Source organism: Chionomys nivalis, chromosome 22 (genome assembly GCF_950005125.1).
Source record: "Chionomys nivalis chromosome 22, mChiNiv1.1, whole genome shotgun sequence".
Taxonomy (NCBI): Eukaryota; Metazoa; Chordata; class Mammalia; order Rodentia; family Cricetidae; genus Chionomys; species Chionomys nivalis.
The window spans coordinates 29856339-29883259 of NC_080107.1; the positions used below are offsets into that span (position 1 = coordinate 29856339).

General features: G+C 35.4%; 1 protein-coding gene and 1 non-coding gene across 6 annotated transcripts in view; both read left to right on the forward strand.

The window, feature by feature from the left end:
• Window positions 1-26758, forward strand: part of Orc4 (origin recognition complex subunit 4) — a 37523-nt gene extending 10765 nt beyond the window's left edge. For all 5 annotated transcript variants that reach the window (XM_057754469.1, XM_057754468.1, XM_057754467.1 and 2 more), the window contains 13 exons: window positions 1142-1215; window positions 4511-4587; window positions 5169-5259; window positions 6930-7005; window positions 7907-7992; window positions 9539-9587; window positions 11643-11794; window positions 15339-15512; window positions 20946-21032; window positions 21794-21902; window positions 22675-22770; window positions 22858-22925; window positions 26466-26758. In XM_057754469.1, coding sequence (XP_057610452.1) covers window positions 1159-1215; window positions 4511-4587; window positions 5169-5259; window positions 6930-7005; window positions 7907-7992; window positions 9539-9587; window positions 11643-11794; window positions 15339-15512; window positions 20946-21032; window positions 21794-21902; window positions 22675-22770; window positions 22858-22925; window positions 26466-26654 — 1311 coding nt within the window. In that variant the 5' untranslated portion in view covers window positions 1142-1158 and the 3' untranslated portion in view covers window positions 26655-26758. The remainder of the gene's footprint in view (window positions 1-1141; window positions 1216-4510; window positions 4588-5168; window positions 5260-6929; window positions 7006-7906; window positions 7993-9538; window positions 9588-11642; window positions 11795-15338; window positions 15513-20945; window positions 21033-21793; window positions 21903-22674; window positions 22771-22857; window positions 22926-26465) is intronic.
• Window positions 24273-24431, forward strand: LOC130864971 (U1 spliceosomal RNA). The gene has a single exon (XR_009056019.1). It is a non-coding gene; the product is annotated as a U1 spliceosomal RNA (small nuclear RNA).
• Window positions 26759-26921: the final 163 nt, after the last annotated feature.

Sequence of the window (26921 nt, forward strand, 5' to 3'; positions counted from 1 at the left end):
AACCTAATAAACCCTTTCCTCCCCAGCTTGCTTTTCAGGCATGGTGTTTCATCACAATAATAGAAACCATAACTAAAACACACTGTGTGTGTGTACACATATGTATGTATGTATCTTTCCTTAATTTGGGGAAAGTTTCTTCTGTAGGCAGAGTTTCTCTGTGGAGCTGCTTCATAATAATCACATTGAGCCTTAATAATGATTATAAATGTTCAGCCAATAGCTCAGGCTTGTTACTAGCTAGCTCTTACAACTTAAGTCATTTTTATTGCTCTGTGTGGCTTTTACCTCTATCCAATTTTGTATATCCAACTTGTTATCCATATGGCTGGCGACTCCTCTGATTCTGCCCTTCATTATCCCATCATTTTCAGTTTGACTTTCCTGCCTAACTTTATACTATTCAGCTATTGGCCTGTCAGCTTATTTATTAAACCAGTCATACCAACATATATTCACACAGTGTACAGAAGGACTATTCCACAGGATTCTATATATTTTTAAGTTCTGCTTTATTCCACTGGCTTTGGGCTCTTGTCTTCATTTATGTCTATAATTTAAGATTTGTTTTTTTCCTGCTGTTCCACAGTTCTTTCATCTTGTCATCTTTGCTTGCATGGTCCAAGTCTTCTTCTACTTCAAGATCTGATATTCTTTGTTTTTCTTGGTCAGTTCTACTCAAAAGATTTTCTCTGAGTTTTCTATCCGGGCTTTTAAGGTTTTCATTTTCATCTTAATTTAAGCTTGTGCTGTCTTCAATATGTATTGTGTTTTCTTCAACTAAGACTTTAACTCTTAGTGTGTAGATTATGTAGTTTTCCTAAGTAGAACAAGAAATGGAAGGTGTTCTGTAAGAAGGATTCCATTGGATGGTTGGATAGGAGAAACATTCTGTATGGAAGAAAAAGTACTTGCTTGAATTGAATTTTATCTTCAGGGGGAAGGGAGGAATAATCAGGAGAATCATATCAATTGTGAGAATACCATTTAAAGTACATGAACAAATGGACATGTTTGTAGGTTTCTTGTTTGAAAATTTTAAGCATTTTTTACATTTAAGAATTTGTATCTGATTCTATAAATGTAATTTTTAAATAATCTTTTAAAGCAGTATTTATTCATCTTATTTTTAATTTTTTAGGATTTGAGTTGTTCAAAATGAGCAATCGTAAGACCAAGAGTAACAACGTAATACATGCAGAATGTCTTTCAGAGGTTAGTATGTATGTTCCTTAATCTCAGATCCTTGCTAAAGATGATCAGAAAAATAGTCATCTTTTCTCCTGATTTTTTTCCTTTGCACTTTTTAGACTGCTTTATATTATTAGAGGAGGTATTTTTTGTAAATTCCTGAAAGAGTGGCTAAAAACAGAGCTGTCCAAATTGGAAAAATTGTATGTGAAGTGATATACCATATTTTTATTGTTAGGCTTCTGAAGTATTTTTATTCTGTTGGATGATGTTGTATATGAAACTCTTTTCTTAATTTCATCTTTGTTTAGGTCATCGTTTATAGAAATACTGATATATTGCAGAACTCATTAGATACATTTTTTACTTTATTTTGGAGGTTTTTTATGTTCAACATTTTGTCTCATTTTTACATGGGGCAAGTTTTCTTTTCTTTTCTTTTTTTTTTTTTAAAGATTTATTTATTATGTATACAACATTCTGCCTCAATGTATGCTGACACACCAGAAGAGGGCGCCAGATCTCATTACAGATGGTTGTGACCCACCATGTGGTTGCTGAGAATTGAACTCACGACCTGTGGCAGAACAGCCGGTCGCTTAACCTCTGAGCCATCTCGCCAACCTGCAAGTTTTATTTTCTCCTTTTCAGTTTGAATGTGCTTGCCTTAGAAAGTATGGTGCTCAGGATATCACCAGATCTTTGACCTTGGAAGACACATATTGTGCTGAGCTACATACTTCTGATGGCAAAGGGAAAAAGGACATTCAATCCTCACTGTACTTTGTTGAGTCTCTTTACCAATAATTGAGTATTATACTAAATGCTAGGTAGTATCTTAATAGCACATTATTTTCAAGTACTAAAAGTGTGTAAATATATGTTTAATATAAGAAGCCTATAATCCATGATAATTGTACTCTAGCATGTTTATCAGTTGACTGCAGCTACATTTACTTTTAAAAATCAATGCTAAATTTTGACATACTTAAAAAGACCATTTTTTCTTGCTTATCTCTTTGTGTGTTATATGTGTGTGTGTGAGGCAGTAGTGGATGCTAAGTATCTTCCTCTGTCATTCTCCATGGTACTATTAAATGGGGTCTCTTGTTGGACATGGCGATTGCCAGTTAGCTAGACTGATTGGCCAGCAAGCTCCAAATTCTCCTGCCTCCACTTTTCAGGTCTGAAGTTGCAGGCATGAGTTTGCTGTACCTGACTTTTGATGTGGATTTTGAGATTCTAAACTAAGGTCCCCATTGCTAGCACAGCAAAAAATTTACCAACTGAGCCATCTACTCAACGTTTACCACCTCCTTTTTTTTTTTCTTTTTTTTCCCTTGGTTCTTTGAGATAGGGTTTCTTTGTGTAACAGCCCTAAATGTCCTGGAGCTAGATCTTGTAGACCAGGCTGGCCTTGAACTTACAGAGATCCGCCTGCCTTTGCCTCCCGAGTTTTGAGATCAAAGGCCTATGCTACCACTGCCCAGCTATCACTCTTATTTTTTTAAGAGAAATTACTGCTTAAAAATAATTAGCTTTGCCGGGCGATGGTGGCGCACGCCTTTAATCCCAGCACTCGGGAGGCAGAGGCAGGCGGATCTCTGTAAGTTTGAGACCAGCCTGGGACCAGCCTGGTCTACAAGAGCTAGTTCCAGGACAGGCTCCAAAGCCACAGAGAAACCCTGTCTCGAAAAACCAAAAAAAAAAAAAAAGAAGAAGAAAAAAAATAATTAGCTTTTTTTGTATGTGAAGTGAATAGTTCTTCCATGAATTGATTCTAAATACCTGTTTAACCTACGTTCTGATAACTTTGGAACTTTTGAACTCTGTAAGGTTTTAATAGGTTCATTTCCTTTTTTCCTATTCCTTATTTTATGTTTATACATAGTTTCCTATCAAATAAATTTTAATAAGATTTTCATTTATTTAAGGAAAGGGTTGAGGTTTGTCTTTATTTCTAGTGATCTTAACTACGTAGAGGAATAGATATAATTCATTGATTCTTTAGATGTCTGGTCTATTTTAGTGATTAACAGGTATCAACTATTATCAGTATAATCCATGTATTGTATTACAGATACCTGTTTTAATCTTCAAAATAGGCATTACCGAAATGTGTTAATATTTCCTTATTTAGATGCTTAGATCTAGAAAACATTTAATCATTTAGTAGTAACTTTAATGACTTAGGCACCAATCCTATTGCTGTTTGTGCTTCATCTGAAATAATAACCACATGAATCATTTCTTATACCCTTCCTTCCATACACGTAAAAAATTCACATTTTATCTTTGGTACTTTAAAATTTGACAGCTTAGTCTGGAAGAAATAAATAATCCTATAGTCTTCTTAGCTACCTGAATATTGTCCTTGAATGATTACTGTATTAACACCAGATCCAGAAAAAGAGTAACTTTATAATGGCTTGGTTTTTAAAAGACTACATGATTATTTTGACATGTTTTTCCCAACTAAATCTAAGACAATAATTCTAAACCAATTTGAAAACATGGCTATTTTTAACAGATTCTTTTCTGGCTCGCTCCAGTGATGTCTTACTTTTCTATTTCTTTTTTTTTTTTTCTTTCACTTTATTTATTTATTTTTGCAGTTATGGTGATAGAAACCAGAGTCTGGACATATATACTAAGCAGTTGGTTTATCATGGAACTACATCCATGGGCCTGATTGCTTATTTTATAGACCAGTGGAATCTCATTTCTTTCTCATAATTAAATAGTGGCTTATAAGTTAATGTAGTACTGTTTTATAGTTTGGTATTTGGATTTGTCATTTCTTTCTGCCTTTTTTGTAGGGTCTTTTTTGAATCATATCCTTATAGTATTTCTATGCTCAGAATCTAATGGGTATTTCAACTACATGAACCTTTAAGTTTAATTTTCTGCAGAATCCTGACGTCAAGGCAGGTACAGATTGATAGTGATTATGCTAAGCCATTTTAGATGTATTATTCTCTAGAGACCCTTGACTGTGTAGTTGTACTATTGGATTGGATTGCATTGTTAAATTTTTTCTAGTCTTTGATCTTTTAATGATATTTTATGCAAACTAAAACATATTCACATACATTAGAACAGCCTTCAGATTGGTTATATGTTGAAACAATTCTCCCATTCATTGACATGATCACAATCAAATTCTCATTATTTATCTGAGACTAGATAAATGGAGAATCTAGTTATAACTCACAAAAATGATGCCAAAGCAATTAGTATTTATTCAGTTCCTGACTGCTATAAATAAGGTTTCTTTTTATTGTATGTGTAATATTTTGTGCATCTTATGTTTTTTCAGGTACAAACAATCTTACGTGAAAGATTTTGTCATCAGAGCCCACATAGTAACCTATTTGGAGTCCAAGTACAATACAAGTAAGTCTAGCTGTGCGCTCCTGTATTATAAATATATTTATATTTGCTCTCCAAGTTTTGTAAGTCCTAGTGATGCACGAATCTTATCTTAGTGATGTTGAAGTTCTGTTTTCTATATAGAAACACTGACCATTGTGAAACAAGAGCACATACAAGTACTTATATAATGCAATGATCTCTTAGTGTTTCTTACATTTCTTTTCCATCTATTATCTGATAGAAAATTCTGACACTCTTTTCCTTAACTTCGCAGACAACTCAGGTGGTGATGACCAAAGTTATAGTTTTCTCTAAGCCCAGGGAATCTAAAAATTAGCATGATTGTCTCTTCTCCTCTACCACTATGGAACCCATTATATTCCAGCCTTCCTGGGTTTCCTCTTCAAGTCTCTAGATATTCTCAACTGGGCTATGTTCTTTTCTCCGTATTCTTCTATACAGGAAGTCTTAGATCTTTCACAGCATAGAAAGCCCAAAGGAGAAAAGTATTGTGCACCTTCCAGTTTAGCTTTTTAACGGTATGACACAGTAAATTATTATACCCTTATTTTTAATTTTTTGACCTTTTCATATCATTATAGACATTTAATTGAGCTACTCAAAAGAACTGCTATCAATGGAGAAAGTAACTCTGTACTCATTGTTGGACCACGAGGATCAGGAAAGACCATGGTAAAAGATTTTCAGATGTATCATTGCTTTAATAAACATTTGAAGTTTCTTACATCACATGACATTGTAAATGTTTTTCATTTCATTATATTTCAACCTTCTGTGTTTTCTGTGCCCTTTAAATTGCAGAAGACATGCAGAGATCCTACAAATTTAGGATGTGGTATTGAAATTAATCTTGCTTTTTTTAAAAACTCATCATTGCTCACAATAACAAGTTTTTTTCTCAACATTGGTTCTGTCATTATCATTTGCCCTTTGTATTATATTAGAGAATACCAGTTGACAAACAGGAATTCCTGTTCATCTACTGCTCATAGAGAGTGTGTGTTTCTGTTTACTATCCTTTTTTGGAAACCAGCAACTTACAATGTGTGTAAAACTTTGCTAGTCCTTTTGCATAATGTTGTAGTGATGGATAGCTTTAATATATTGCAAATGTAAATATGTTTTATTTCTAAAAATAGTTTACCAGTTATGTCTATGTCTTTATTAAATAGTTTTTCTGTCTTTGCTTGACTTTTCTATCTACTCTAGTTTACTTATATCTGTCTTCCTGTAGCATTTATGTTTGGAACAGAAGGGATAGTCCTTATTCCTCTTTGAAAGATTTTTAAGTTTTCCTTAATTCATTTACAGATTTAATGGATATGCAGTGGTAATCAAAACAGTTGTATGTGGTGTTATGATAAAACACTACAAATGTTAGAAGAATATAATTATGTGACACACAGCCATTATCCAAAAAATGTGAAGCCTGTAATTAAACATTTCGAGGCATTGTAATACCTTCTGAGTATATTTCCGTAGTAATTATAATTAGTAATCTTTTAATTGCAGCCTTTACCTTTAAGGTTTGGTGGTTTTTTTTGTTTTGTTTTGTTTTCTTTTTGGTTTTTCGAGACAGTGTTTCTTTGGAGCCTGTCCTGGAACTAGCTCTGTAGACCAGGCTGGTCTCGAACTCACAGAGATCCGCCTGCCTCTGCCTCCCGAGTGCTGGGATTAAAGGCGTGTGCCACCATCGCCCGGCCAACTTTTCTGTTATTTTGTGGTGGTAGTTTTTGTTTGCTTTACTCGTTTGTTGCGTGGTTTGTGAAGCAGAATCTCATATAGCTCACATTCCAAATGTTGACCCTTCAGCTTCTTATTCTTATTAGTATGTTTTATCTCTTTAGTTAGGAATGAGCAAATTTTTTTTCTGTTTTATTAATTGCTCTTCCTTGTTTCTTAAAATGTGCAGAGTATTTAGCAGTATTCTGTAGAATTGATATTGCAGGAAAAACTTTGAAATCATTTATGTTTTTTTTCTATTTATTTTAGATGCTTTCAGTGATACTTAGTAGAGAAAATGTAAATAGAAACTGTAATATTAAAGTAAAATATACTGAGACATAAAGATCACCTAGGACAGGAGTTTAGTCTGTAATGTATAGAAAACTTGAGGGTTGCTTCCAAAGTTTATTAGTTTGCTAGATTGTTAAGATCTTATAGTATCTATTAGGCTCAGTGTCTTAAGACTTAGACATAATAAGTAGGTCCTATATAGTTAAACCTTTTAACTATAAAGTGATTTCTTTATATTTGATTCTTAGCATTCATGATTTAAAAAAAATAATGATGGCTTCATTTCATCTTTTTCATATTAAACATTTTGCATATTTTATATTTAGTTAATAAATCATGCTTTGAAAGAACTCATGGAAATACAAGGAATGAGTGAGAATGTGTTACAAGTTCACCTAAATGGTGAGTATATCATCATTTTCCCTTTAAGAAATGATACAAGGACGACGGGCGGTGGTGGCGCACGCCTTTAATCCCAGCACTTGGGAGGCAGAGGCAGGCGGATCTCTGTGAATTCGAGGCCAGCCTGGTCTACAAGAGCTAGTTCTGGGACAGGCACCAAAGCTACAGAGAAACCCTGTCTCAAACCCCCCCCCAAAAAAAAAGAAAAAAAGAAAAAAAAAAAGAAATGATGCAAGGGACCAGAGAGATGGCTTAGTTGTTAAGAGCTCTGGCTGCTCTTCCAGGGCACCCGAGTTCAATTCCCAGCACCCACATGGCAACTCACAACTATCTGTAACTCCAGTTCCACAGGATCCAACACTTTCACATCAATGCATATAAAATAAAGTTAAATAAATTATTTTTTTTAAAGGAAATGATACAAACTACATAGATTTGATATTATGAACATAAATTTATTTGTGTTTTTGGTCTGTTCAAATACTATATTTTGAAAACTGTATAGAAGTTTAAGGGCCTGTAGAAAATTGGAAAGGTTATTAGAACTTTTTGGTTTTTCGAGACAGGGTTTCTCTGTGATTTTGGAGCCTGTCCTAGAACTAGCTCTTGTAGACCAGGCTGGTCTCGAACTCACATAGATCCGCCTGCCTCTGCCTCCCAAGTGCTGGGATTAAAGGCGTGTGCCACCACCTTTTTTAAAAGTAGTTTTTTCTTAAACAGTACTGTCTCAAATGAATGATTGTGTGTCATTTTTTTAGAGGAAGTAATAAAAACTAGCAGTCTGATTTTTTTTTCTTTCTACTTAAATTTAAAAAGCACTAGAAAATATACTTACCTGGAAAATAATCCATGCCAAATACTTACATCATTTTAATTGTACTTTAATTGGGTTATATTTCAGGACTGCTGCAGATAAATGAAAAAATTGCTCTGAAGGAGATCACAAGGCAATTAAATCTGGAAAATGTAGTTGGAGATAAAGTTTTTGTAAGTATCATTTCAGATGTTTTATTTTTGGAAAGTTAGGAGAAACATATTAGACTGTTATTATATATATTAGAATTGATGTAATCTTTTTGTCATTAAAAGATGTATGTATAGGATATATTTAGTCATCAAGCATTTATTTGAGAGATTGTCATGAATTTTTATGATTATTCATTGAAGTAAAAGTGTTTTTAAATCAACACTTGTAAATTAGCATGGGCAGAGTGGATAGATACATGCTGAGTTTAAAGCTGGCATCGTGGGTTGGTTGACACCTTTGTTATTATGATTCCCTGGTGATATCAGACTGTTAGGCTATTGAATGTTTCTCAATTTCAGGTTCTTGTCTTTATTTTATGTATTTCACAAGATTATTCTAAACAAGGGAGACAGCATTAAATTTCCACCTGATTAAAAATATTGGATGGTAGGCTGGGTGATTGTGGCACGCACCTTTAATCCCAGTGCTCTGGAGGCAGTGGCAGGTATATTTCTATGAGTTCAAGGTCAGCCTGGTCTACAGAACAAGTTCCAAGACAGCCAAGGCTACACAGAGAAAACCTGTCTCAAAAAAAAAAAAAAAAAAAAAACCAATAAAATACTGGTATGTATATCTGTTATTTCATATCCATAACTTAGAGTGTAGTCTTGTAGTCTCAAGACACTGATAGTGCTTCAGACTGGTTTGAAGTATTCAGATTTCTCATTAAATTGTTTCCCTGTTTGACTTACTTGGCCTAAGAAAAACAAGAGTCATCCCTGTCTTAATCTGAGTTTGGTTTCAGTACCCATATTAGACAGTTGACAGCTGTCTCTGACTCTAAATCAGGAAACAACCAGCCCTCTAGCCTTTGTGCTATACCTCATGTGCACATACCTACATGCAGACAGACACACCTACCCATAATTAAAAACAAATTCTTACAAAAAGATTTGAAATATCTAAATAAAATTCAAATTAATAACTTTAATAAAAAATAAATTAAGGGAGTTTCTGCTCCAATTCTGGAACATCTCGATAATTTATCCATTCTCAATTTCTTGTAGAATTTTTAAATTGTGTCCAAGAATATTTTAGATTGTTCCAAATAAACTGATAAATTTGATGTAATAAACATATTTGTAATGGATATTCTTGATCAGAAAAACTATGATATTTTAAGCAAATTTTATCTTTTTTGGGGATCTGATTTTAATTTATACTTTTTGGTTGTACAAATTTGAGAGTAGTGACAAAATGGAACGCATTTCTTGTTCGTACTATATTTAGAATCTAGCAACTGTCCAAGAACTGTACTCCTGCTAACATTTCTACCAGGATTGGCCAGAAAATAGGAAACTTTACTTATGAGATAGGTAGGTTTCACATTTTCAGAGCTTTACTTTTGTTTTTAAGTTATGGATAATTAATGCAGAGATACTCAAATGAGAATCTATCCCGTGGCTAATTTCATACTAAAAGCAATGCATTATTTTTTGTAAATATCCTTAAGATCCAGCCATCTTCATTTTATTAAAATTTAGTCTTTCTATTTTTGTTATTCAGGGAAGCTTTGCTGAAAACCTTTCATTTCTTCTGGAAGCTTTAAAAAAAGGTACATATAAAAGATATTTGTAAAGCATTGAAATTCAGAAATATCAAAAGAGGTTTTTATAAGGATAAAATTGATACCAATGAGATGGCTTAACAAGTAATAGTGCTTCCCACAAAAGCTTGACAGCCTGAGTTTGCTCCCGGAACCAAAGATGTAAGGAGAAAACTGACTTTGAAGATTGTCCTCTGACTTCCACACACTCACTGTAACACACCAGAGTCTTCATGCGGAGATATCATCCTGGCACACTAATAATAAAATTTAAAAGAGTAAAATTATTCACCTATAATCATAGCACTTGGGAGATAAGATAGGAAGAATATGTGCTCAAGGACAGTATGAATGAGACCATGTCTCTGACAAGCAAGAATAAAGTCATTTTGCCTGTTATTTGTTAATTATGGTTGTCTTACATTCTGTTATGTAAAGATACTATAAGTGATTGTCCATGTGTCTTTGTCTGGATAGGTTATAATGGGTAGAAATTTAAATTAAAAGGTGCCATGTTGAAAAGAATATTGCTTACCTGTCTTTGAAATATGTTTAAAAATACTTTTTCTTCCCACAGTTCAAAAAGTTACCAATTTTCATATTTAGGTAGCTTGCAGAAAACTAACCAATGTCAGTTTCATTTGTATAATTTTGGTTTTTATAATTTGCATGCCCTGGTATGTGGTGATGGCTGTACATTTGATGTTTTGACTTACCGTTGTTGTTTCCTGTTGATGCCTCACCCCATTTTGTCTCATACCTATTTAATAGAACTTTTTACGCTTTGTTGTCTTAAATTCATACTTCTTGACTGAATAGAAGTTTTAAATTTCTGCACGACTATTTTATCTAGAAGATACCTTTATCTCCTTCAAATTTTAAAAACGTTCACCAATATTTCCTTTTAATACACATATTTCTAATTGATAATTTGGTTGGGTTTCTTTTTCTTTTCTTTCTTTTTTTTTTTTTTTTTTTTTTTTTTGGTTTTTTCGAGACAGGGTTTCTCTGTGGTTTTGGAGCCTGTCCTGGAACTAGCTCTTGTAGACCAGGCTGGTCCTGAACTCACAGAGATCTGCCTGCCTCTGCCTCCCGAGTGCTGGGATTAAGGGTTTCTTTTTCTAAAGACAGTAACTCAGGTATCCCAGGCTGGCCTTGAGTGTACTTTATAACTGAGGCTGATTCTTAAACTCCTTATCCTCCAGCATTACTTACTTATGCCAGTAAGGCCACAGATTTATTTTTATATGCAGTGATTTGACTTTCAATAAACCATTTTCCCTATACTGAGATACTGGCCTTATTTTACAAATTCTTTTTTCTGTACTATTTCCTAATTTTGCTAGGCTTTAGTAGTTTGATTTTTGTTTTCTTGCCAAAATTAAACCATAAGCTCAGGTATTTTATTACCTGGATAAATAAATAAATCGTCTCTTAATCTTTCCTTAGAAGTTTTACATAAATGTAAATTATTCCTAAAGTTGTGATGATTTTTTACTAAAGCAGTTTATATTCATATGGAGAGAAAATGTATTGAGTGCTACTGAATATTACCTGATTGAAGTATTAAATAAAACTTGTAGTTAAAAAAATTTTATTTCTTTTTATTGCACCACATATTCTAATTGGGTGTTTGTAGAGAAAACTTTAAATAAGAAGGTACATTTTGCATTTCTGTATTAGCTAAATATGTCTTTCTTGCAATAGTAGTTTTTATTCATTGACTACTTTTATATTCGAGAAGTGTTTTAATGGTATTGAAAAGTCATCTTTGTAATTATTAATGAGCTACACTTATATAATTATAAAGCTGTTTTGCAAATGACTTTCTCAATTTTTTTCATCAAACTCCTGTAACTAGATGGAAACTAGTCTAGAACAAAAATGGCTCTATTTGTCTTGTGGATAATTTTTCATGCACGAGTGAACTTGCATTTGTAAATGCCCTGCCCAGCGTAACTTATTAGTTTGTGTTGAGGTGAATTATAAACTCAAGTATAGCAGTTTGGGGGAAAAAATTATTTGATGTATTTTCTTATTAATATGAAACTCGTTTTTCCTTAGGTGACAGGGCTAGCAGTTGCCCAGTGATCTTCATCCTGGATGAATTTGATCTTTTTGCTCATCAGAAAAACCAGACACTCCTTTATAATCTTTTTGACATTTCTCAGTCTGCACAGACGCCAGTAGCAGTTATTGGTCTTACATGTAGATTGGTAAGTCTTTTTATTTAAAAAAAAGAAGAAGAAAAAGAAGACATATTTTTTAGATTTAGAAAATGCAGACTTAATTACTAGCATAATCCATTTGACTTAAAGTAAGTTTTAGGGTATTTTGAAAATTATCTTTCTTCAATTCTTTATACCTTGGTCTTGCTTTCCACTTGTGGAAAACAAGAAAAGTGTTGCCACCTATATTATAAGTTGTGCTTTAGTCCTCCCAATGAAATCATGGAATAAAACCTACAAATACTAATTAGTGAAATTTCTACTATATTGAGTAAATAAACAGTTATGTAATACCAGTAGTATTTTATAAAGATTGTTAGTTTTTGTTTTATCATACAAGATTATTTTCATAATTTGAATATATCTCCAGGAATTCTATCCATCTTTAACATCAGTAGAATTATTGTTTGGGGTAGGTTTTAGAATGATCTCACCTAGATTATAAGTATTTAAAATTTTAGACAGCTGTATTATTCTTTTGTGCTTAGCCTTCCCCTTCTCCCACCCCAGTCCTAAGAACCGAAACCTAGGACCTTATAAATAGTAGAAACACTCTTTTTTTTTTTTTTTTTTTTTTGGTTTTTCAAGACAGGGTTTCTCTGTGGTTTTGGAGCCTGTCCTGGAACTAGCTCTGTAGACCAGGCTGGTCTCGAACTCACAGAGATCCCAAGTGCTGGGATTAAAGGCGTGCGCCAATTGCTTTTTTATGAAATTTCTGTGTTTGACTCCTCTCATACCTAGTATACTTTGTGTGCTTTCAGATCATTTTTCCAACATAGAAGAACTGACTGATAGTTTGTCCTTATCCTTGATACTCTATTTATCCCCAACTCCAAACCAGAAAACTATCACCAGGCTAAAAGAAATACATTCTTGTTTTAAAGAAAGGGACAGGAAGCGGGGCTACACAGAGGGCTTAGTGGTTATATCACCTGCTGGGTAAGTGTGAGGAACAAAGTTCAAACACCCAGAACCCACGTATATATTCCTGATGGGGAGGGTGTGGCAGTCACCTGCACTTATAGAACTGAAGGCCTACAAAGTATCTTTGGAGCAAGCTACCTGACCAGAGTAGCCTAATTGATGGACTTCTGGGTTCAATTGAACAAGAAAGATGGAAAGCCGTGATGAATTCTCTTAACATCAAATTCAGGCCTCTTCACATATATACACAGGCACATGTATGCAAAGCATACAACATACATGTATGAAAAAAAATTATGTGAAAGTAGGAATGACTTTCTCCATAAGCCTGAAGATTTAAATTCAATCTCTACACCCATATAAAAAGCCAGATGTGATGAAGGGCCACTGTATAATCCATGCCTGCGGAGATGGAGACGGGAGAATTCCTGTACCTTGTTAACCAGCCAATCTAAATAAGCAAGCCTCAGGTTCACTGAGAAAGTCTCGCCTTTTTTATTTTTTTAATCTTTGTGTATGTGTATATGATAACTTATGCATATGGATATGCATGTGGAGGTCAGAAGATAACTTTCAGGAGTCCTACCATGTGAGTCCTGGGGATCAAACTTGTTTTTACTCTTAGTGGTGTGTTCTTTTATACACTGAGGCAGACCACTGTCCCAAAGGAACCCTGTCATAAAAACTAAAGTGGAGAGCAGTGAAGAAGACACTCAGTTTGAACCTTTGGCCTCCACATACAAACATTCATGACTACCTTAGGCCTTCAGAGTGATTTTGATTCTTGTTTCTGCATATTTCTCTATATCTGTGTTTCTTTTGTGAAGAATTGTGCTCCTGTATATTTACAGGAAGAAAACCAAAGCATAGGTGTAAACAGTTTTGTCAGCAAGAAACCCTTCTTTGTGGAAATCATTCCTTTAGTGTTTGTTGTTGCTTTCTCTTCCCTTCTGTCATTATTGACCAACACAAAAACAGCTTCTGTTTTCACTCCTTCCAGTCTCAGATGCAAGATTTTTTCTTTCTTGCAATTCCTTCTTTGGGGGTGAAGTGTGTGTGCATAGCAGACATGTGAAGGTCAGATGACAACTTGTAGAAGTTGATTCTCCCTAGTATATGGGTTCCAGGAACTGAACACAAGTGTTCAACCTTAGCAGTAGGGGCCTTTTCACTCTGAGCCATCTTCCCAGCTCTCAAGTAGTGTCTTAATCTTTGCAGAGAATATTATTTTCATTGCCTTTCTGCTATTTATACAAGTAACTTTTATTTTTCCTTAATAGAAAACAATTATAATATTTGTATTTTTGAATATTACCTGTATTAATTTGGCTGCTATCACTATAAAACTATTAAAAATAATTCTAGGTATTTGTATTTCCCCTCTTGAACCAACACAACTATTAATCATTGCTCTTTGCTTCCTAAATGACCCATAATTATTTAAAATTTTCCTTCGTATCACAGCTTACTAACCTTTTTGTTTGTTTTCTATTATAAAGATCATTTGGCTTTAAAAAATGTACATTTTCTGGAGCTCCTGTCCTCTTTTTAAAAGCAAAAAATTCATTGTAGAAAATACCAATACTTGTTGGAAATAACAGTATAATGAGTCCTGGCTCTTCCACGTTTATGCATTGATTGTGTAATTTTAATAATTATCACAAGATAGCTTAATCTATACTTATCTCTTCTTTCTCTGTAAAATATTGAGGCAAAAAAGTGTCATTTCGTAATTAATTACTTAGTTAATTTTAAGAAGATGAGAACTTTTCAAACTTTCTATCAAGTAATTACACTTTAAAAATACTAATTGCATGGAGAATGGCTCAGCTGTTAAGAGAACTTGCTGCTATTAGAAAGAGTGAGAGTTCATGTTCCAACACTGGTTCTTTCCACTGATCATAGCAGCTGAATTCTAATAGCTCAGCAAATAGAGCTTTGCTCTGTTTACTCGTCTTGTTTCTTGAGACTCTTGGTTTTTCGAGACAGGGTTTCTCTGTGGATCTCTGGCTATCCTGGAACTCACTAGGTAGATCATGAATGTTGGGATTAAAGGAATGTGCTACCTACCACCACCCAGCTTCTTGAGACTCTTAAAATCATGAATATCTCTGGATTTTTGTTACCTTAGATTTTTATGAGAACTTTAATGGTGTGCAGAATACCACACTGATGTGCTTATGTTCCTATCAGTCTGGGTCAGGAATATATTGTTTGAGTGTCCTTAGTAGAATTGGGGATGTTAGTACTTGATATCAGGGCCGGAGGCCAAGCTACTGGTACCTAGAAAGGAATTATTTAGTTCAGCGGTTCTTAATTTGTTGGTTGCCTGAGACCATCCTAGATATCAGATATTTACATTACAATTCATAACAGTAGCAAAATTACAGTTATAAGGTAGCAACAAAAATAATTTTATGGTTCAGCGTCACCGTATGAAGTAATATATTAAAAGTTTGAAGCATTAGGAAGTTTGAGAACCACTGATTTAGTTCCCCTCAAATTAAAATGCTTACTTATAAATTATAAATAAATGTTACTATTTGCTTATTCTCTGACAGTGTATTTTGAACATGCTTCTTACACGGATGTCTTTTTGTTTCCAAAGGATATTTTGGAACTCTTGGAGAAAAGAGTGAAGTCACGGTTTTCTCATCGGCAGATACATTTAATGAATTCATTTGGTTTTCCACAGTATGTGAAAATATTTAAAGAACAGTTATCTCTGCCTGCAGAATTTCCAGATAAAGTTTTTGCTGAGAGGTGGAATGAGAATACTCAGGTAAGTTGAAGGCAATAATGGCATAGAAATGTGTGTCTTTTCATGTTAATAGAGTAATAAAATTTTAAACTTTTTCTTACTTAAGGGCAATAGACATAACTTGTGTCCTAAATTATATCTTTTCAGAACTTCAGGTTAAGCTTTATCACTCTTCAGTAGCTGAAATTTTTAATCTATATTTGGTTTACATTTTAGGTAATTTTTTTTTAGTGAATTTACATAGTTTAGATTTTTTTTTATATATTTTGCAATTTGACAAGAGACCATATTGAAAGTTCACTCTTATCCTACTCATGTGTTTTTTATTCCAGTTCTCATAGACAACTTCAGTTTGTTTCATTAGTTTATTACAACACTGTACAGGCTGTGGCCCCTCTTATGAGTATACTGGGCAACCAGACTACCACTACACTATATTCTAGCCCTACGTACTTTGTACCATTTCAAACCTTACTTATAAGCTAAATTTTGTTTAGAGTTCAGTGCTTATGTGATTTTTTTTAACCTTAATTTAGCTCTGATTCATATAGTAATTATTGGTGTAACAAAATATATAACAAAATAAATTTAAGGTAGGAAAGGTTTATTTTGAGAGTATGTAGTTAGGTTTGAGTTCGAGGATATAGTGGTGGGAAAGACATGAAGACCAGAGCTTTTGGTAGATAGTCAACAGCATCTGCAGTCAGAAAACAGAGTAATGAATGTTCCTATTCAAGTCTCAATATCTCTCTCTCTCTCTCTCTCTCTCTCTCTCTCTCTCTCTCTCTCTCTCTCTCTCCCTCCTCCTCCTCCTCCTCCTCCTCCTCCTCTTTCTTTCTCTCTCCCTGTCCCGTTTTCAATCCAGGACCCCAATCTAGTAGGATAGTGATTGAGATGAGTGTTGTCTTAGTCACTGTTCTGTTGATATGAGGAGATACCATGAACAAGACAATTCATAAAAGAGAACATTTAGTTAGGGTCTGGCTTACCATCTCAGAGGCTTATATCATTGTCATTATTACACAAAGTGTGACATCAGACAGGCATGGTACTGGACGAGTATCAGTGATACATCCTGATCCACAAGCAGAGAGGGAGAGACTGGACCTGCCATGGGCTTTTGAAACCTCTAAGCCTACTCCAATGACATATTTCCTCCCACAAGGCCTTGCCTCCTAATCCTTTTAATATTTCAAACAATTTCATTCCTTGGTGACTAAATATGTGAGCCTACAGCAGCCATTCTTATTCAAACCACCACGTATATCCAACCTCAATAAACTAATACAGATAATTCTTTACAGGCATGCTCAAATATTGACAGAGGTTTCTGTCCCACCTGGTTCCGCAGCCTGAACAGTCCCAAAGAAACACACAGAGGCCCACATTAATAATAAACTTGTTGGCCTATTAGCTCAGGCTTTTTATTAATTAACTCTTACATCTTACATTAACCCATAACTCTTGTCTGTATTAGCCACATGGCTTGGTAACTTTTATTAGTGAGGAATTCTCATCTTGCTTCCTCTGCATCTGACTGAGTGACGACTGCAGATTGAGCCTTTCATCTTCCCAGAATTCTCCTATTCTGGTCACCCTGCCTATACTTCCTGCCTGGCTACTGGCCAATCAGCGTTTTATTAAACCAATACAAGTGACAGATATTTACAGGGTACAAGACCATTGTCCCACTGCACTAAAAGGCTAACCTAACCTACATAATCTCCCATTAGTAAGTTGACAGTATTGACCATCACAGCTATATGTATACAGCACAATTTAAATTAAGGTGATTAATAATTTTACAAATGCTTACTTTTGGATTTTCCCTTCCACCAGACTAATCTTACATGGGACTAGGCAAGTTTTCTCTGATGCTGTGTCTGATTTAAGATCTCTTTCTATAGGAAGATGTTCTTTGTCATTGGTAATCTACATTATTTCTTTTCTTACTATGTTCTAGATTTTAACATCTGACCATTTACTTTGCTTCTCAATGCTTCACAGGCATTCCCCTTATATAGCTCTTGAGCTAATAGTCTTATTGCATCATGTTTTTGAGAGATTTGAATGCAGTTATTCATATTTAAATGTCTTCCAGGGATTTTTGTATTTTCATGCCTTTTTGTTCTCTTTTCCTGAGGTGACTTTGCAGCCAAGGCCATTGTCCACCAAACTATGTTGCATGTGTGTTGCATGTGTGTATCCATCACTGTATAGTTTTAAAGCCATGGGTTCTACATCTTGAGATACAGCCACAAATGAAAATTAAACAGAAAACAATGGCATTTATACCGAACATATATAGGCTTTTATTTGTCATTCCCTTAACAATGCAGTTTAATAATGGCCTAGTTCTGTTGCTATAATAAAATGTTCTGATTAAAAGCAACTTGAGATATAGCTTACAGGTTAGAGTCCATCATTGGGAAGCCAAGACAGGAACAAGAAGGCAGGAAGTGAAACGGAGGCCATGAAAGAATGCTGCTTGCTCACTTGTACAGTTTGCTTTCTTAGATATCCCAGAGCTACCTGCCCAGACATGGCTCACCCACATTGAGCTAAGCCCTCTCACTTCAATCATTAATCAAGAAAATACCCTCCAGACATGCTGACAGACCAGTTTGATTGAGGTAGTTCCTCAGTTGAGTGCCTACCTTCCCAAATGACTCTAAATTTGTGTCTACTTGGCAAAAAACTAACCTCTGCACACACACATACACAAAGCTATTTACATAGCATTTACATTGTGTTGGGCGATACAGTATAAGTAATCCAGAGATATATAGAAATGTGCATTGGTGGTTACATACCCAAACTAATGACCTTTTCATATAAGAGAATAGGATTTCCCCTTATTTTATTTGTCTAAGGTATTTCCTCGACTCAGTTTTCTACAGACACAGTAATGAATATAATTAGAGAATGATAGGAGTTTCTGGTGAAGCACTAGTCTAGATGATTTAAAAAGTGGATGCAATTTGATGACAGAATGACTCACCTCTAGTGTTTATCAGGTAAAGATGAAGTCGCATGCAGTTTAGGTAGACACTGATTTAGCAAAGTAAAGCAAAGGGTAGTCCAGTACAGAGAGAGACTCAAACCAAAATGAGGTGGCAACTCTGAGTCCTTTCCGATTTTGTGAATATTTATGGATGCTATGATCATGAGGTAGAGTTACTCTCTTCCTCCTGGCAAATCATGCTGAACCAGATCTCCCTTTTAGGTTATTTCCTATGAGCCTTTTGAGACAGCCAGACACCAGGCTCTATTGAGGATGCAGGCCCTTAAGTAGCATGTGAAAGTTCCCTGGCACCTTAGTTATTGATAAGAAAAAATTTTCAACTTGTCCATTGGGAAACACACTTACCAAGACATACCTACAGTTTCTTTCATTTCCTCATGTCAAGTTGCATCCAAGCAGGATACCAGCTCCTTAAGTACAGCTGTAGTTTTCCTTGTTACCCTCAGGCGTGACTGCCTGAAGCTCTCAGCTTTCTAGTTTGTTTTATTTTGCTGTTTTGTTTTCAGACTTTATTGCCCCCAATCAAACTTAAGTGTCACGTGGTAGGTGATGATCTCTTTTCTTGTGACAGGCTTACAGCTTTAGTGTTTAAAGGAGAATTGGCACTATTAGGGCTTGCAGCTCTTAGTTTCATCATCTTGTGCTGCCTCCTTGAGTGTGTTACTAAAATGTACTTGGAAAGTGTCAGCACCATGGCCAGAGTCCCCTTCTGGGTGGGGGTGTGGTAAAGGTGGTTTGGGAGCTAGCCACTACTTCAGTGCTGACATTGCAGTTAGTTGTTTGTTTAAGATAAACCTGTAGTTCTTACAAGCTTTTTTTAAGCGCTAGGAAGTAAAGATTTAACTAGAAAAATAGATTTACTGAGAGCATGAAATTTCAAGAGAGTATCAAAAGTTTATTCCTGAATTTAGATATTTTGAGGTGAAAGAAGCAAAACATCTTTAGTAGAGATATAAACATTTAGTTTATCTGTGGCTTTCATTATTGTTTGGGGAGTTCAGTATTTATATTTGTTGGGAATTTTTTTAGAGATCTTCAGTAATTTTTTTACAGTGTTATGTAGTGTCTTTTGGTAGTATGTTCTTGTTTTTATAACCCACTCCTGTCATGTTTTGCCGTCCATATACCCTTGTTTGTAGGGCCATCTGCTGGAGACTGGCCAACCTGCTAGGAACAAATGATTCTATCTTACCTAGAACCTGTCAGCTGCCCTAGCTTTTCAACAAGAGCCGGGGCTCATGAACCCCTTCCCATCCTGTGCTAACTGGCTTGATCTTGTCCACATAACCTCAGCTTCCATGAGTTCGTCTGTTGTGAGAGTCCAGTTGTTTGTCCCCAACTGCTCAACTCCAAAATAACCATACAGAAAGTGTATTATTTAAATCACTGCTTGGCCTATTATCTCTAGCTTCTTATTGGCTAACTCTTACATCTTATTTTAACCCATCTCCATTAATCTGTGTGTGCATCATCACGAGGTCGTGGCCTACCAGCAAAGTTTCAGTGCATCTGTCTCAAGCAGCGGCTCCATGGCTTCTCTCCTGACTCTGCCTTCCATCTCTCAGCATTCAGTTCCTTTTTTTCTGCTTAGTACTGTTCTAACCTATCAGGCCAAGCCAGTTTCTTTATTAACCAGTGGTATTCATATTCATGTGGTAATCCCACATCACTCATGAATACAGAAGTTCTGTTCTGGTCCTCTCTAGCCCCCTGGCTCTTAGAATCTTTTCATGCCTTTTTCTAAGATGGTCTTTGAACTTTGGAGGAGTTGTCGTATATAGATGTTCTATTTCTGGCTGAACACCGACCATTCACTTAGCATCTGCACTGTGGCCAGTTGTGAGTTTCTCCATTAACCACCATCTGCTACACAAAGAAACTTCTGATGAGGTCTGAGTGCTGTACTGATTACCAGAGAGGAATTTAGAGGGTACAGTGTTCATACAGCAGAATAGTAGAAATAGAGCTTCCCAACCATAGGTATCCTGTGCTTCCCACCCACCCCACAATAGTTCATCTTTATGTTCTTCTTGTTAAATCTGTTTTTCCATATCAATGAAGGGTTCATCAGGCAAGTCTTCTTGTAAATGTCTACATCCTCCCCACAGTTGTACTTGGTTCCAGTTAGGCATTCTTTTTCTATGCTGCCCCTTTGCAAATAACTGTGCTTAAGAGATAGGAAGAATTCCTCTTGTGCCATGGTCTTATTTCTTTATAGTGCTTCGTAATTTTCCCATTATATTCTTTTAATACTTCCCCTTTTTTCAAGTATAATAACTCTTGATTCTCTGGTTTGTATTACCTTCTGTTCATCCATCCCACCAATTTGACTATATTGTTTCCCCTTATTAGATTGGAAATTTGGGATTAAGCTATATTATCCTTATTGTTTTGTTTTTGTTTATTTTACTTTTTTTTTTTTTTTTTAGTGTCTCTCAGAAGACTCAACTGTGCGTGAAGTTTTACAGAAACATTTCAATGTCAACAAAAACTTGCGGTCATTACATATGCTATTGGTTTGTATTTTTTAACTACATTTATTTTTGCATGATCTGTGAAAACAAATTGTATGTTAATGGATAAGTTTTCATAATAGATTTTTATTAGAAGATGAGTTCTGATACTATCTTTATAGAACTTTCTTTATAGAAAGCTTGAAAAAAATAGAGAAATAGCCACAATTGGTCAGAGTCCCGGCTTGTAGAAGAATGAAGTTCAAGGACTTCCAGTCTTTTGTCCTTGACTATTGAGTATCTGAAGTGTACATCTAACCTGATGCTGCTTTTTTGTGTCTGCTGCATTGACAAACCTGAGATATTTCTATTGAATATACAAATTAATACAATGATATTGTTAATTGAGGTGAAAACTTAGTCCCAGAAGCTGATATTTGCTTTAGTAGAGCACTAAATGAAGAGAATAGTTATGTCTACGGTTATAATTATTTTCAAAATTGCTTACTTATAAACTGTAATTACTTACTTACCTTTACATATTATTTGTAAATATCAGAGTTTTGAATTGTGTTCCTGCTTTCAGTTTCTTGTTGTTGGACATTTCTTCTTTTAATTATTTTTGACAAATAAGATTCAAGTGCACAATAGTAGAGACGGCAATTCTGAACTGAGTCTCTGCTGCATTTTCATGGAGCAGAGTTTGAGGCTAACTCTCTAGTTTCTTTCTTATGAGAATAAACTATACCAATTTTTAAACATTGTTCTTTAATATCTCCAGAATATTCAAGTAAATAAGTTATTTTTAATGCACCTTTCTTTAGATGCTTGCTTTAAATCGAGTAACAGTATCACACCCATTTATGACTTCAGCAGATCTAATGGAGGCACAACATTTGTGTAACCTGGATTCTAAAGCAAGTATTGTACATGGTGAGAAACTGCTTTGTTAGTCTTTCTTTTAACTTTTGGATTTTTAAAGTTTGGATTTAGATATTTTCCAAAATTATAATCAATATGTAGCATAATACATTGTATACAGAGTATTTATGTAGCAGCTTTGAATCAGTACTGTGCAGTGAGTGTATTATCACTGCTTTTTAGAGTAAAAAAAAAACTGTTCAGCTTCCCGTGCCAATAGGAATTCCAGGTAAGGTTATTGACAATGTTCTCCATCCTTCCTCTCAGTGCTCCTATATTTGGTGGTATTTGTTCATTTGAGGTTCACTCTTCCTTTTGAGAATGGAACATTTTTCTCTCCAGTATGTTGGGGGAAAGCAGGGGCTATGCACACAGTTTTAGATATAATTCCCAGAACTTCCCTGCATAATTGCCTCCCAAAGGCATGTTATTTGAAATTGCATGATAATTACAATTTCTGTTACTTGTTGTGGGCCATATAGTATCAAATTTTTCATGCTTATAGCACACCCCTTTAAGTTTACAAAAATCTTTATTTTGCAGATTTCCCCCCACCCCCACCCCCCAAAAAAGCCAGTAACAACTATGTTTGGGGAAGTTAAAAGACTTACTTGTTTTGTTTTGTTTTGTTTTGTTTTCAGAAAATAGTGGTTGGAATACTTTTAAATACAGGGCATCCCACCCTTCTCTACCCTTCAAAGCATTGACTAAACAGTAGTTATTTTCTAGAGGACAGTCATTTCAGTGTCAAGCAATTCAAGAGTTCATCTCTCTTTTATTATAGGTCTGTCAGTCTTGGAAATCTGTCTTATAATAGCAATGAAACATTTAAATGACATATATGAAGAGGAGCCCTTTAATTTTCAAATGGTCTATAATGGTGAGATGAAAAGTTTGCCATTTTCTTCTAGATTTCTTCTCTGTCCCTTATTGGGGAGTACTAATATTCTTATTGCTTACTTTGCAGAGTTTCAGAAATTTATTCAAAGAAAGGCCCATTCTGTTTATAACTTTGAGAAACCTGTGGTCATGAAGGTATGGTTTGATTTGCTTGTAGTTTTCATCAGATCCAACTTGATTTTTTATATATTTCATAACCTTTTGAACCCTTAAGTATTTTATTATAAGAACTCTTTGAGAGCAAAATTTGGTTAAATTGAAAAATACCTCAAAAAATTTTCAGGCAGCCTGTTTTAGAGTTTGTGAAGATAGATTGCCCTCTACTGTCTGTTCTTAGTACTTGCATACTGCAAAGGAAGTACATTGCTGTAATGACCCTATCCTTTTTCAGTCCACAAGTTGGCACTTACAAATGTTAAGTTATATTTGTGGTAGGTTATCAGTTTACAGCTTGACAATGATATCCTGTAATACACTCCTCTGCTCCAAAGAAAATGGGAATCACATTATATAGACTTAGGTTTTCTAGTAGGCATGGGAAATATAAGGTCAAATAACTGTAACAGTATAACTCAGTCCATTAAAAATATTTCCAGCCGGGCGATGGTGGCGCACGCCTTTAATCCCAGCACTCGGGGGGCAGAGGCAGGCGGATCTCTGTGAGTTCGAGACCAGCCTGGACTACAGAGCTAGTTCCAGGACAGGCTCCAAAGCCACAGAGAAACCCTGTCTCGAAAAACCAAAAAAAAAAAAAAAAAAAATCCAAATCTGTGATTAAATATTTTATGAAGTATTTTCTATTATATCTTTAAAATTAATACTCATTAGAAATTTTTTTCTTTTAAATTTTAAATATATAACTAGAAAAGTAGATTTACATTAAAAATTATACCAAATATATTCATTTTACTAAATAAAATCTCAGAGTTTTACGTTCATATTTAATGGAATCTAAATAAAATGTAAACAGGCCCACCCATTTCAAGGGCTTGATTCTCCATTGTTGGCACAGTGTGGTTGGGGGCGGGGACTGTTATAAGAGACTAAACATCTTTATTTTTTAAACAGTGGAAGCCTGATTTGGCATTCCTTCTAGAGCATAGCCTGAATTTCTTTTCCTGTAGCAGTTTTCACAGAGCAGAGTCTTGCCGGTTCTCGAAGCAACACCAGTCCTAGCATCCTGACGAAGGATTCTCCCTCACCCCTCTCTGGTGTCATGGTTGTGCAAAGGACACCTGGGCATGTTTAGGAACCATTTGTAGCTGCTCATTTGTACATTTTAAAATAGGGTATATTTTGCAACTTGGAAATGTTTTTTTCAGTTTTGTTTTTCTATACCTGAAGAATCTACTATTTTCTCATTTTATAAAATGATTGACATCCGAGCCTTTTCCTATAAGAACTTTTAAGACAAACAGAATTATTTCTAGTGATATTTTTCACAGTGAACTTTAAGAAAAAAATGCTCAAGAATCTACTTCAATATTTACAGGCTAGGGAGATACCATGGCCGGGATGGTGGTTTCCCTAGGGGCAGGCTTATCCATTGCACTCCAGATGTTTGACCCCTGCAGTTTCCCAGATGCAGGAAATTTGACTTCATAATTTGTGAAAGTGGGTGACTGAATTCGCAGTCTCCACTGGGAGGGGAAAAAAGAATCTACTTCTACTTCCATGTTTAGTATGTCATCAGAGTGTGGTGTTTCTCTTTCCTTAATAACAAACCTCAACAGTTGTCAAGGTTCTAACAGTACTATATGAGCTGTAGAGTAAGAGGAAGCAAACAGTTAAGATTTCTGTTAAGGTGACTAAGAGGAGCATGGACGGGAACTTCATTGACTGGTGGTAAAAAACGAACACACCACCACCCCAGAGTTGTGCTGCCTTCCAGGACCCGCCCGATAGCTTTGTTGTACTCTGGACCTTTCTTAACCTCCCCCTGTGTTACAGTTGTTTAACTTTTTTGTTCTTTAATTTTTACTTATGTTTCTTGAAAGGAGTTATTCTCATATAATATATCCCAATCCCCTCCCTCAGATCCTTCCCACCTCACCCTTCCCACTCCATGCCCTCCCTCAAGAAAACAGTCAAACAAATAGACAAGGATAAAACAAAATGAACAAACTGACAAAAGAAACAACAAAATAGCAGGGGAAAGCACATACACAGGCAGAGACACAACCAGAACCCATAAAAACAAAAGCAGAAACCATAATTAAACAAGCAAAGGACCAGTTTGGATGGGGCGGGAAGGGAGCGTGTGCCAAAGGAAAGCCATATTTAGACCAAAACTTTCCAAATACCTTTGAGTTCATTTTGTGTTGGCCATCTACTACTGTGCACGGTCTCTGCCCTTAAGTGTGGTTTGTATGCGCACAGAGACTAATTTTTCCTTTGTGAGAGGTTGTTAATTGGGGATAGCTTCTTGGTTTGGATGGGAGATCAAGTTTACTTCTCCATTCAGCATTTGAATGGACCCCTTCTGGCTTGGACCTGTGCATGCTGTGTGTTTGTCACAGCCTCTCAGAGTTCCTGCTCCTTAGTCCTGTTGTGTCTGGGCGACACTGTTTCCTTGGTATCCATTCCCTCTGGCTCTTAAAATCTTTTTGCCTCTTTTACCACAGAGCCCTAAGGTGAGGGATTTGATGGAAAAAAATCGTAATTAGGGCAGGGTGTTCCAAGGTCTTCTGCTCTGCACATTGTCCAGATGTGGGTCTTTATTGGTTCCCATCTACTGCAGGAGAAAGTTTCTCTAATGGTAAAGTACGACACTGATCTATTGGTATACAGCTGTTTGACTTTTACATACAATAAAGCTTTATTGAGACTGAAACAAACTGCAAATTTTAATAACCTGTTTAGAGTCTTAACAGTTTTTTTTTTTTTTTTTGTATCAAAGTTGTAGGCAAAGGATAAGCTCAAGCGGAATGTGGAAGGTGCTGAGCATGAATAGGATTTGGGTACAGTAGAAAAAAGAAACCTGTGGCCGGGCGATGGTGGCGCACGCCTTTAATCCCAGCACTCGGGAGGCAGAGGCAGGCGGATCTCTGTGAGTTCGAGACCAGCCTGGTCTACGGAGCTAGTTCCAGGACAGGCTCCAAAGCCACAGAGAAACCCTGTCTCAAAAAACCAAAAAAAAAAAAAACCTGTGATATAGAATCAGTCTAGAAACAAAACCTCCTTTAGATTCAGATAAAATTAACAGTGTAATTCTATGGATTTGATTAGGCTTGGGGTTTGGGGACTACCATTTCTGTTTGGTAGTGCTAGGCCGGCACTGCATACTGCTGAGCTAAGTTCCCATCACTAAAAGTTGGTGTCTTTTCTGTTCTCTTTCTTACTTTCTTCCTCCCCTGTCTGTCATGAACAAAGTTTTATTTAATTAAGATAAAGATTATAGAGCCCAGATGTGGTAGCCCACACCTTTAATACCAGCACTTGCATGCAGAAGCAGCAGATCTGAGTTCTAGGACAGCTGAGGCTACAAGAGAAATCCTGTCTTAAAAAATAGTTTAAAATGAAATAAAAAATAAATATTTTAATATAAAAGGTATGGAGAGGTGCACGTGGGGAAAAGATGGTTTAAATGTGCTGAGTCTCTTCTTTTTAACCAATATCTGTCTTAGATTTAACATTTTTCCCTTTTTTTTCTATGCTCTGTCTTTTATTTTGCAGGCGTTTGAGCATTTACAACAATTGGAATTAATAAAACCCATGGAAAGAACTTCAGTCAATTCACAGAGAGAATACCAGCTAGTGAAACTACTTTTGGATAATACTCAAATTATGAACGCTCTACAGAAGTACTCCAACTGCCCTACAGATGTCAGGCAGTGGGCAACATCCTCACTAAGCTGGCTGTGAATATTTTGCGTACATTTCTGTAAAAAACTAAAAGCTACTACTGCCCTTTAAAAGAGATATATTACATTCCTTTGTTTATAAATACTGTTTATGAGAAACTTGAACTTAACTATCTTGCCTATTTGTTGAATCATGACTGCACATACACAAAATTCCATTAATTTAAATTGTACTACATTAGTAGCAATTCAAAAGAATAAAATTTTAGGGATAGTCCACATGATGATGTGACACTCATGTAGAATATATGTGGTCTTTTGGAAAAGG